This window comes from Varanus komodoensis, unplaced genomic scaffold (genome assembly GCF_004798865.1).
Source record: "Varanus komodoensis strain SLA01 unplaced genomic scaffold, ASM479886v1 scaffold49, whole genome shotgun sequence".
NCBI classification, from domain to species: Eukaryota; Metazoa; Chordata; class Lepidosauria; order Squamata; family Varanidae; genus Varanus; species Varanus komodoensis.
The window spans coordinates 35,852-48,507 of NW_025336072.1; the positions used below are offsets into that span (position 1 = coordinate 35,852).

At 49.6% G+C, this 12,656-nt stretch overlaps 1 protein-coding gene across 6 annotated transcripts in view; it reads right to left on the reverse strand.

Moving 5' to 3' along the window:
* Positions 1–409: 409 nt before the first annotated feature.
* Positions 410–12,656, reverse strand: part of WDR90 (WD repeat domain 90) — a 50,033-nt gene continuing 37,786 nt past the window's right edge. For all 6 annotated transcript variants that reach the window (XM_044445634.1, XM_044445635.1, XM_044445637.1 and 3 more), the window contains 12 exons: positions 12,391–12,550; positions 11,797–11,987; positions 11,396–11,564; positions 10,913–11,024; positions 9,515–9,686; positions 9,297–9,419; positions 8,715–8,895; positions 7,442–7,572; positions 5,775–5,918; positions 4,901–5,020; positions 3,245–3,329; positions 410–2,058 (listed from right to left, as the gene is read on the reverse strand). In XM_044445634.1, the coding sequence (XP_044301569.1) occupies positions 1,901–2,058; positions 3,245–3,329; positions 4,901–5,020; positions 5,775–5,918; positions 7,442–7,572; positions 8,715–8,895; positions 9,297–9,419; positions 9,515–9,686; positions 10,913–11,024; positions 11,396–11,564; positions 11,797–11,987; positions 12,391–12,550 (1,746 nt within the window). In that variant the 3' untranslated portion in view covers positions 410–1,900. The remainder of the gene's footprint in view (positions 2,059–3,244; positions 3,330–4,900; positions 5,021–5,774; positions 5,919–7,441; positions 7,573–8,714; positions 8,896–9,296; positions 9,420–9,514; positions 9,687–10,912; positions 11,025–11,395; positions 11,565–11,796; positions 11,988–12,390; positions 12,551–12,656) is intronic.

Sequence of the window (12,656 nt, forward strand, 5' to 3'; positions counted from 1 at the left end):
GCTGGACCTCGGGGACAAGCATGTATCATCTTACAACTCTTGCAGCCAGCAAATCAGTCTTGGGAAAACTGCCAAAGCCAGAAAGCGACCAGCTAATCCAAGAGTGTGCCTGTGTGGGGAAGGGGTGACAGCTGTCTGGCAGTCCCTGCAGGGCCAGAGTGGACCTGTACCCGCAGCTCATGCACAGAAGCCTGGGATAGGGAGAGACAGCACACCAGCTCAACCACCTGCCTCATCCCAGCAGTTTGTCCAAAGCAACTTCTACCGAGAAAAAGGCCTCCAGAAGTATTCTTGCTCCTGTAACTTTAGAAGGGCCTTCCATGACCGCAGGGGAGAAACTGGATTGAGGAGGAACACCCTGCCTCCACCCTGCGCAACGATGGATTCCCAAAAGCTTACCAAAGGAGGATTCATAGGCAAAAAACTTCATTTATTTGGAATTAAAAACTGAACACAAGAAAATTCCCTTTCTCCTACTTCTTCCTTAATGGTAGCGATGTGATTCTGTGCTATTACAGGACTACAATGAATGAGTGGGAATACTAGTTATTTCACTGTTACCTGGGGTCCAGGTTTCCTTCTAGGTAGGTCTGTACCTAAAAAGGAAACTTGTACCCGATAATCTATTCAGTCTGAAACCAAAGCAAACACACAAACTTGCACAAATTAAATATAAAACTCTAGAATCTTCCTAATAACATTCCTTTAAAAATATTGTCTAAAAAGTCAAATTTATACTCACAAAATGTACTCAGTGGTTGCCACTCCCCCCACTTCCAAGCTTCTGAGCATGTTTAATAATATTTAGGATTGTTTTTTTACATGAGCTTGTGCTGAGCAAATTCAGTAAATTGGTGATCCCTTCCCCCTTTACTGAAATTTCTTCTTGTTCACCTCCCATTGATAGAAAATATAGCTAAGGCACAAACATAAACCCAAAATTTAGTACGGAAAAGGATGAACAACCAAAGCAGAGGTTCCATTTTAAGGCGTAGAAAAATAAAATTTTACACACGCACGGAGCGAGAGAACCCAAGTAACATACATAACCAAAGATAACCAGAACATCACCTTGCTCTCTCTGCCACCTCACGAGCGGCACTGCAGAGCTGCGCTTCCGCTGCCGGCCACAGACGGCCCTCCTCAGCAGGGGCTGGGGCGTTCGGTGGGAAGGTCCACAGTATCGCCCAGTGCTGCTGCTTTGGCCCACAAGGGGCAGGCCAGGGAGCCTTGGTTGTCCGAGCAGCTTGCTCAGCCACTGCGGTCGCCTCCATGCGCAGGAAAATTAGCCAAGGGATGCACCATTTGCGCCTTGCGTGTCGGAAGGGAGCACTGTGCTGAGCACTCTGAGTCTGCTGATCGTCTGGGACACATATTCAAAGAGTTACAAATCCTTCCCATAAAATCTAGGTAATGCCCACCACTTGCCAATACTCCAAATGTCTTCTCCATCTCAAACTTCAGGAGGCGCTATCAAGGGAGCCTGCTCATTGAACTGGGAAAGAGAGAAGACTGGCCAGAGCTGCTGGGAACAGACGGGGGATCAAAAGAATTCCTCACTGTGCCCACATGCACACACACGCAAGAAAGGGCAGCAACTTGCATATACGAAAGGTTTGTGCCCAATCCCTACATGCTGGCTGATTGCCACAGCACCGCCTTCTTCTGATACGAGTGTCTTTAAAATTGTGGGGCAGTTCAGCTTGCCGGCAAAACTGTTCCCACATGGACCCCTGCACTGGAGACTACCACGGATCTGAAAGGTTGGCCGCTAAGCTCAGAACTGGAAGTTGGAGCTGGTGCATAGCAACGGGAGTAGTTTTCAGTGCTCAGAGGCAGCAACTGTGTGAGTGGTTCTGCTGGGCTCCAAGCCGGGGTAGCCGGCGATGGCGCGCTCTGTTCATCTGTTCTGGACCTCCCACACAAAGATCTCATTGTATGAAGCTGTGAAGAGGCGCTTCCCAGAGGGGGTGAACCTGCAGAGGCAAACCGCGTCGTCGTGCCCCACATAGTCCTGGCCAGTCTTTACTGCGTGGTCGATCAGCCTCAAGACCCGCTCTGCAGGGAAAAACAACGTTCCGGTCTTAGAAAGCCCTTGGCCTAACTGGTTCTGAGATTTTGCACCAGTCCAGAGCAAATGCAAACATTCATATTGGTGGCCAAAGGGATTGGGGAGCTTCCCAAGACAAGATCATCCACGGTTCCCTTTCACCAACAAGAGCTGGAGGCTGTGCAGACACAATCAAAGATCACCCGGGAGTCCTCTGCCTGGACTGGATGACTCACAAGCAAGCTGACCAACATGCCAAAGACAAATTCTTATCCAGGCAACTGCCCAAACTTAGCTGAGAATGACCTCAAGAGTCTAGCCCTTGTGGCTGTGAACAGATGCTTGGGAGTGTGAAGTTAATACCAGTTATCCACGCACTGGTAACTTCTTGTCTGGACTATTGCAAAGCACTCTACATGGGGCTTCCCTTGAAGACAGTCCAGAAACTTCAATTGGTCCAGAATAGGGCGGCCTGATGGTTAATGAGGGCTGGCAGATAACGCTCATGAGAAGCCAGTTCTTGACCAACTTCACTGGCTCCCAATTCAAGGGGTTAACACCGGTGTTTAAAGCCTTAATTGGCTTGGGGCCAGGGTATCTAAAGGCACACCTCTTCCCATATGAGCCTACCCAGCACCTTAGTTCCGCCTCTGAGGCCCTTCTGAAGGACCCCTCCCCGCACAGGAAATGAGGAGGGTGGTAACTTGGAGAAGGGCCTTTTCTGCAGAGGCACCCCGACTCCGGAACGAGCTCCCCAGAGAGTTCCGCCTGGCACTTACATCTCTTAGGCGCTAGGCAAAACCCTTTTTTATTTTGATGGCATTTTCATTGTTAATTTGTTTTAAGTAGCATTTTAAGTGAGGTATGTGATTAGCATTGTGCATCTTATATTGGTTTTAATGTTTTTTGTAATTGTTTTATATTATATTTTAATCTGTATTTTATTCCATTTTGTATTTGGTGCCATAACCGATCCAGGGAGCCATATGACTAATGGGGTGGGTTGGGAATGAAATGCAGTACCAGCGAAGACCCCTCCAAGTTCATCCCCATCTCTCTGACAGGCTGCCCAGCCCAGCATCCTCTGCTGAACACGGGAAGAGGACCGTCCATGTCCCTGGCCTGCTTGCACGGAAGTGCAGCCAGGGTGAGGGAGGCCCGGCCCCTGCCCGCCTGGGTCGCCCAGAGACTCACCGCTGAAGCCCACCGCTATGGCGCAGGCAGCAGGAGACAAGCTCAAGGAGCTGGCAAAGTAAGGCAACGGGATCTTCTCAACGACCTGTGGAAGAGCCACCCGATGTTAGAATCCTCAGAAATAGGGACTCCGAGCGTTCATAATGTATGTATACAGAAAGTGTGCCCGTCGCAACCTGCCTATTTACACAAAGGGGAGGAGAAGGGGGCATCTCCTCCACAAAAGCATCCGGATCAGAGTCATCTCTGTGGGCCCAAATTAACAATATGAAGGCATCCATGCGTGTGGACTGGCACGCTCAGAAATGGATCCTCATGTCTGGAGCGTCCCAAGACGCCACAGAAGAGTAACAGACGTGTGAGCTGGCAGTGGGAGTGCAGCCCAGTGCTGTGGGCGAGCTAATTCTGCAAAATCCAAGGTGCTGCCGCATCTGCAGGGATCTGAGAGAAGGCATGCCTCAAAAGGCCATAATAGGCCAGCAATTATTCCCACGTGCAATAGAGTTACCTACTGTACCAGTCAATCCACATCCTTCTTCAGTTCAACTAGACCTGCTCAAGTCCGGGATAAAAAGCCTGGAAACAAGAGAGCAGCCGGAGCACCTGCTCGGCTGCAGTACTGAAGGCCCCTGTATCAACCGTCTTCTGCTCTTCAGTGAGGAGCCCCAGGAGAGGCTTCTGCCGCTCAATGGCTCCTTTTACGGATGTACACAGGGAAGCAGAAGTTTAAATGCTGTGCTCCCACTGTGCTTACCTGTCACTGGCATCTTGGGGGAATGCACATCTCATCTCAAATGAGACAAACATTCAACAATCACCTGCAATCTGAATTGTTACCATCCAGCAAGAGTCCTGCCATGTCCAGCTTTCCCTTCACCTCTGTGTCAACTATTCACCTTGACTGGAAACTAAGGTTTGGGGAGAGATGCTGTTCCCTTGTTCACACGTAATACAAAACCATCGCTCATTTAACCCATGGATTGTTGCCACCCAGGGCTTGTTTGGCAGACAATCCAACTGTGGTTTGTGTTCTTAATCTCTGGGAGTGGTCTCCTCTGCCCACTCCCTCCCTATATCCCAAGTGCCACTGTGGCACTGGCGTGTGGAGCAGCCAGCTTTTGAAAACGAAGCCACTCCTGCCACCTCTACAGCCTGCCAAAACAACTTGCCCTCTAGATTCACTCATCGCAACAACTCAGAACTCAACAACTCAAGCCATAGCTCAGAGTTAGGTGCAAACCAAGCCGCTAAAAGAACATTACCAAGACTGAGCCGATGACATACATGACTATTTTCACAAACCGCGGTAATTCACGCTCAAGGGCTGAGGTGGTGTTCAGTGCAGGTGGTTGTTGGAATGCCACTGCCATGTTGCCTGAACCCAGCTGTGATAACAAGTCATGGTTTCTTAACCGCGTGCCCACCATGAAGAAAACCTGTTCCTGGGTTCTGAGCTGCGGGCTGCTTGTGGTTAACAGACAACGGCTTATTGTTATGATTGGGTTCAGCCAGCACAGCAACTCAGGTTCAATGACAAACCTACACTCAACCCTTGAATGTGGGTTGTGTGAACCCAGTGACTGGTGGACTGGATCCGGCTCCAATGCTTCTGCTGGTGGAGTCCACAAGGTTTCAAGCAAGCTAAGTTTTAGACACCTGTTTCTGCTGCAGGCTGTAGAAGAGGATCTCCTTCTGTAATCCAAAGCCCACATAAACAATCATGTTTTTGTTCCAAGGGCAAAATGCTGCCAGGCTAGGAGGTAAAGGGCCGGACACCTGGACAATAAATATAGAAGCAACTGTTACAAACCAGATGGGCATAATCTGGAGCTAAGCAAGCTACAATTCAGAAATAGCAAAGTCCAAAATAAGATCAATTGGTATAAGCTATGCAGAATCTGAGTAATTCTTTCTTCGATGGGTGGAACACTTGCCCTCCAGAACTGGAACTTTCATCTATTGCTCCTTCTAGCTGAGAGCCAGTTGTAGTAACAGCACTGGCCTGGGACATACCAGTCTGAGTTTTAATCTGCACTTGGCCATGAAGCTCAATCTAACCTACTTCACAAGTAGGTTGCTGTGCAGATAAAATAGAAGTGGAGGATTAAGTAAGCCACCTTGGGTTCTTTGCAGGACAAAAAGTGGGATATGAATGTAATAAATATAAGTTCCTGAACATATACTGGAAACCCAGACCATCATCAGCAAGCAATTATCAGCAAAGCAAGCACACAGATAGATAAACTAGAAATTTAACCAAGGCAAACTTAGCCCTAGTCAAAGTAAGAACTTGAATGCTCAAAATATTGTGGCAAATTCTCAATTTCTATTGTTGCAGCCAGTTTCTCAGTTCTCTGAAGTTACACATCCTCATTTGACAAAGACCAAGAAAACACTCAGCCTGTTCTGCTTCTCCTTATAAAACATTCCAGCAGCAGGAAAGTCCAACAGGAAAGACCTTAAACACATCAAACACTGAAAAATGTATATTCTTCATTCTGAAGACTAGAAGCCAGCAAGATACTCTCACCTCAGGGCCCGTAGGGGCTGGGAAGCTTAGCCAATCAATGAGCTCACATTTGTCCTTCCTCCAGTCAGAGACCCAGACACTGACACGTCGATCAGCACTTGCAGCCAACCAAAGATCACCACCTTCAACCCCAAGTTCAGTGTGCTAGAGAACATAATACCACAATGACATCTGTGCTCATTTATATGGACTTGTCCCTGAAAAGATGGGCATAGTGCATCAAATTTATACAGTACTGTGGATAAATAGGAAATGTATTAACGATGGCTCAATTTAAATCAAGGGTGCGATTGTATCTTGAGGACTATTCACCCTTCCTCCAAATCTTTAAGATAAGAAGCAAGCAACCAGAGACATGCAGCACATGATGAAATTCTAAAGAAGATCAGTTATGAATTAGATGCTGGGGAAAGGGTCTGTTTATTCACTCTGTACATTCATAGCACTGGCCTTTCTCCGTAGAAGGGACCCCAAATTATAAGAAATTTACAAGAAACAAAAGCAAAAGGAGAATCAGCAGCAAGGAAAAATGCATGCTAGCTTGCCTAATATGTGAGGTAAATTCAATTCAAGGTCCCACAGTGGGGCTGAAAGGGGGAGCCACTGTTCCCCCTTCACCCCCACCTGGAGAGCTGTGCTTCAAAGCTGACCAAGGAATGGTGCCTTTTGGAGAGACCAAGGAACAGAATCAGGGATGATGCTGTGCTGATGGAGGGACTGGCCTCTTAACAGCTGATATCAGCAGGGGTAAGGAAGAACTGAATCACTTCTTCAGCCTCCCCTTCCATCCCTTTTCTTTCTCCCGCACAGAAAGAAAAAAGGAAGCACTTTTCTTACGCTGGGTTGAAGAAGCAAACAAAACGAGGGGGCGATACAGACAGGAGAGAAAGGACTTAGAGGTAGGGGGAACAGGTATAAAAATTCAGAGCAGGAGGAAAATGAGAAAGAGCAGGAAAGGAAGGAGTGACGGCTGCCTTAGGCAAGGCCTTCCTGGTCCGCTTATTGCAGGCTCTTATGCAAGGTCTTGCATATCACCTGATACCTGATGCATTTATAACTGGAGATGCCAAGGACTGCAGCTGAGTATTTCAAGGGATCTTTTCCTGTCTCAACACCCTTCAAATATTTATGCATCACTTTTGTATTTTGCAGGGGATGCCGTATGAGGCGAGACTGAGGGAACTGGGTCTCTTCAGCCTGAAGAGGAGGAAACGCAGAGGGGATCTGTTGGCGACATACAGGTATGTGAGGGGGTGTCACACGGAGGTGGGTAGAGACCTGTTCTCCCCTGCAGAGAAAGGCAGGACGCGCTCCAACGGAGCAAAGCTCAGGGAACCCAGGTTCCATTTGGATGCCAGGAAGCACATCCTGACAGTTAGGACCCCGAGGGTGTGGAATGGGCTTCCACGGGAGGTCCTTGAGGCCCCATCGGTGCGGGTGTTCAAGGATAGGCTGGACGTCCACATGGTGGGCATGTTGTGAATGGAGCCAGCTGGTGCCGGAGGTCAGACTAGATGGCCCAGGAGGCCCCTTCTGACTCGCTCTGTTTTCTATGTTTCTATGTATTAAAATACTTGATCAAACACGCAGACCACTCCAAATGCCAGTTATCCAGCCATTTACAAATGGATAAAGTTATTCTAACACCACTGAAATTGGTGACTCGCCTGCTTCCTTGTGCAGTGGATGACACTGATGGGAGAGGAGCGGTGGTCGGCCAGGACCCGGACCGTCATCCCTGTTCGCGGACTGCTGACAGCCATGAGTCCATCCTTCCCTCCAGACAAGATGATCTCCCCTGCAGACAGACAACCATTAGTCCAGCTGGGACCAACCGCTCCACCCATCAAGCACCGCAGTTTTATGTTTAGCCTTTTGCAATGATTAATAACAGAAAAACATAGCAGAAAACATTCAGTTACTTTTGTACGTGGTCATCATGACCTACACTTCTGGTGTCAAAACATCTGCCTCCCAGTTGTCTTTTCACATTCTGGCCTTCTTGGCAGAGGTTTATTTTACGTTTTTGACACCCTTGAGTCTTTCTGAGAACACTGAATAACTGCCCCCGTTGTTTTCATCAGGAAAATTCTGTATTTTCTATACAGGAGATGTGGGGGCATCACTAAAGCCCTTCTAAAGCACCACTATCCTTAACAAGCCCAGTCTGCTAAAAGGGACTCCAGTACACAAAGCAAGCAGCTCTTCTTCAGCTCCTGGCAGCTCCCTGCTTAGACTCGCTGCTCTTGGATGTGATTAATGACAACATCATTTCTGTGAGGCAAATATCATTTGAGTACGCTGTCATTTGCCACACCAAAAACTACTGGTTCAGCCTCTCCCCTCATTATAGCCCACCAGCTACCTCTCATCAAGTCTGCTCTCTAGTGCAGCCTCCAACTCCCAGCAGCCACCACGAGCATGACAAATTGTTAGGAATTGCCTTCTAAATGTCTGAAGGGTCTAGGTTGGTGAAGTGGTTCGAATGTCAGATTAGAAAAAGCAGGAGATCTGGGTTCAAATCTCCAGGCAGGAATTTCCCTGAGACTAGTCTCCAGGTGGTATAGACTAGATGCCCACAAGCTAATGACTGCCAGATGTTTTGGACCTGAACTTCCACTAGCTGCATCCAGCATAGCTGATGGCCAGGGATTTGGGGAGTTGCAGTCCAAGAGATCTGTTAATCACCGTTGCCACTCCATTTCTTGTTTCTGCACTGTATTGAGAAAGGCTGTACCAGACGTTCCTGAGTACTGTGCCTAAGTCTGCCAAAAGACATGTATGAAATCTGGAAGGAGGTCATCATGTGGGGGAGATGGGGAGAGGGAAGAGGAAGAGGGAGAACCAAGCCAAGTGGAAAGAGACCGACAATTTATAGCTGGTCTCTGCTCTTTGTGGCTGGATGATCAGCAGTAGCTGGCAAAGCGTCTGGAGTCCTACCATCTGCGGAATATCCGAGGGCTGTCACAGCCACCGAGTGCGGGTGCATTTTCAGTTCCATCTCCGTCCGTGAGATGCTGAACACACGCATGGTGCCATCGCTATATCCTGCCACTATATGCCGGCTCTCTGCCCCGCTGACCGAGCTGGGCGATGGGCTCCAGGCCAGGCAAATGCAGCTCTATGGTCGTTGTGGGAGGCGGGGGGAGGAATAAGCAACACGTTAGAAATGCCAAGGAACACAAGCAGAGAGGAAGAAAGGAGAGCAATGCCTAAGCCCTTCTCCATTATCATTCCATTGGCTGGCCACACTTTCCCTTACAGTTTTAAGATTATTATTATGGGGTGGAGGAAATTAAGGCCATCAGCCAGCCGGCAAGCAGGCACCCCTTCCAGCCGCATGACTGGGCTGTTTCCTCTGCTGGCGTGCGCTAAGAACCTGTGGGCTCCTCCACATGCCAAGCCACAAATTCAAGACCGCCGACCAGGCACATTTGTGATGAAAAGCATCTCCTGGGTCCAGCAGGTTCCAGGGAAACCACCGTTGCTGGGCCAAAGATCATGAAGCACCCCAGCAATTACCTGATTGAGCACTTGAAACTGCACCACCAGCTCCATGCTGGCCAGGGACCAGACCCTCACACTGCCGTCCTCCCCACAGGTGGCACAGTGGGACTCGCCGGGGCTGAAGGCCACGTCGTGCACCTGCAGCAAAGGAGAGGGAGCGAGGCGTTCCGCGAACCCACAAGAAGCCATCAGCTGGCACTTACCCTTGCTTCTCCTTGTCCGAGAGCCTGTACCTTATTCTTGTGCCCGCTGATCAGCCGGATGCTGGTGCTGTCCACCCAGTTGATGTACCACAGCGTCCCCGCCGTAGTGCCAACGATCCCCATGTCCATGCAGTCGTCAAAGGCGGCACTCACTATGGTCCCGTCCAGGGTCATTTCCTGCTCCAAGAGGACTGAGCTGGAGCTACAGAGAAGGCAGGGCAGGGCAGGGCAGAAAAGTGGAGCGTTTCTTACAAAGCTCTTCACCTTGGCTGTCAAATGCCTATAAATATGTGAATAAGTATTCATAGAAATAAAGGCTGAGGTGAAAAAAATCTAAGAACTAGGAAGGAAAGAGCACACTCTCCAGTTGCAGTGCCTCGCCAATGCTCCTTTGCAGGGCTTGCCATCGCCATGTGGCTGAGGTTTCGAACACACATAGCGACACTTCTTGCCCATCAGCAAACTGAAAGGACCAATGGGAACCATGCGGTTTGCCGGGGTAGCATCCTTCTTTGAAGGCGGGGATGAAGAAAGGTTTATCCACTGTTTTCCTGCCACGCTGCCCAACGTGAGCATCCTAAGACGACGCTGTATATCCAGGAGATTCCTTGGCCTCTCAAGTCCAGGCTGAAGGGTAGTATCGTAGGAGCTCAGGATTTCAGGCAGGCATCTTTCCCAGCCCTTTCCGAAGAAGAAGGGACTGAGCTTGGGACGTCCGAGATGCAAAGCGTGTGCTCTGCCACTGAGCCACGGTCCTTCCAAGCAGGGGCCAGAGTGGTAAGGCCCGAATACCATCTGCATGGAGCTCGCTTGTCTTCACACACCGGAACTCACTGGTCCTCCAGGAGCTCAGGCCAGGGAATATGGTTGCCCAACCTTTGGAAGCTGCCAAGAGGGAAGGAAGCAAATGCTCTCGGGCAACATGGCCAAAGGCACACTGCTAAAAGGGAAGAGTGTGCTTCTCGTGATGGAGTGGAAATGCGGGGTGACTGCAAAGCGAGCACCCAGTCCCACTGAAGGCAGCACCTGAACCCTCCTTACGGAGCACAGTGCATCGACTGAACGTTACTATGCAAATTATTAATTTGACTCAATGTCCATTTGCAAACAAAAGAGAAAGATCATGAGATGCCCAGTAAACTACCTCACCTCGGCAGACAAAGGCAGGTGGTTGTCCTGGAAAAAAAATCTGCACACACATACAAAAGATGTGAAAAGCACTTGACCAGACCATATCTGAGCCATTCATTCTCCAAAATCAATGGAGGGGGCACTAATTCAGTTAACCTTTTCTTTAATTGTGCTGTATGATAATGCAACTGTTTTTAAAAAATATGGACACTGTGTGCAGTTTTCTCAAATGTGCTTTGGGCCCGAATAAACCATTTTTTCTCCAACTGCCAAAGTCTGATTTAGAGGATTTCTTACCTGGCACTAGAACCTTTTACTCGCAACTCCTGGACAGCCGCCACGGACCACAGCTGGATTTTCTTGGTGTTGCTGCCACTGACAAGCCGGTTAGTGTGACACTTTAGCACACCTATGCCAGGGAGGGATGTATTCTGGTTAACACTTGGATTCTCTCGTGACTATCTCAGAGTTGCAGAGCTCTGCCCTGAAAACCTTTTAGAACAGGTGCTGCCCTTCCAGAGGACTCAAAACCGCCACCTGGAGCTCTGAGGGAACGAGGCGCAGGGCCTTGGCAGCGGCTCCCTCAGCCTCCACTGCAGCCTCTCCCAAACTGCGTTGCAAAAGCGAGCAGCAGCTTGCCCTCCTGCTGGCTTCTTCAAAAGAACGCAGGCCAAATCAAGACCATCCGAAGCCCAACCACCGTCTACGTTCACGTTTGGTGACATCAAACCAGGGCAGCTGAAGCATTCCTCTCGAGAGGGTAGTTGCACGAGAACTCACCGATCTCCCCCTCTGTTGCTTCCCAGGTCATGAAGCAGCGGCTGACCTCCATGTCCCAGGCACAGATCTGTCCCGCACTGGTCCCAATGTACAGAAGGCAGCCAGCGCTGTAGCACAGGGACGTAAGCTCCACTGGGCCGACAGCATCGGGAACGGGGACTCTGTGAACCTGATGCCAGAAGACGCATCACCCACTGGAGATGCTTCTTCAACTGCAGTGGCAAAAGGTTGTGCCAGAGCCGCCCCGTTTCTCCCCCAAGGCCGAAGGCCCAAACATTTGACTGGGTCCAGACGACAGCAGGACCGATCCTCAAGAGCTGAGCAGAGGTTTAATGCAGGTTGCTGCTGAACATACACTCAGATACTATCAGACGATAAAGTGGGAAAGTGAGGAGAAGTACCTTGAGGCTGATGTCAGCTCCCTGCTGCTCCATTAGCCAGAAGGTCACGGCTCCCTTTCCCACGCAGGTGAGGTGTCCCACGGAAAGTGGGCTGAAGGCAACTTCGTGGACTGGCTCAGAGAGCCGGGTAGAGGACATCAGGTCGTATGTGTGGGCACTCCACAGAGCAATGATTCTGTCAACATAATCCCCTGCATACCACAAAGAAATATTCCAGTCCTTTGACATGTTAAATATTTGAACACATTTCTATCCCAACTTTTCTCAAGCTCAGGGTACTTAGCATAGTAAAACATACACTCTAATAATAGAAATCAGGAAGCTACCTAAAGCTTTCAAAACCACAACCTGAAGAGAAAATGGTGAGTGAACGTGTTCCAGGACAAGTATGTTTTGTACTCCTTCTGAAAGAGATGAGCAGCTCCAAGACGTGGAGAAAACTCAATTTCCTGGCCTTGGAGCAAAGGTGGCAAAGGCCCTGCGGGCTGCAGCCAAGGTTCACCAGATCAGCCCAGTGAAAATAATCCAAGGGCCAAGCGAAGGAGGTGAGCAGGGCTCCCACGGCCCCCGCCCATCATGATGGACTGCACCCACCTAGTGTAACGAGGAAGCGGTCATCTCGCGAGTATGCCATGGCTTGCACTTGGGTCTCGTGATGGAACAGAACCTTTTGACATGTCCCACTCTGAACGTCCCAGATGCGGATTTGGCAGCGTGCGTCTCTACGGCCCTGGCCAGAGGCAGAGGCAAGGCCCTGGGGGAATATTTAATGGTCACCGCTTGAGAAGCCGCACAAGAGGAGGAGGGAGCCATTCAACAAGTGCAGAGCGAGGCAAACTGAGACGCAGCTGAGCACTGGT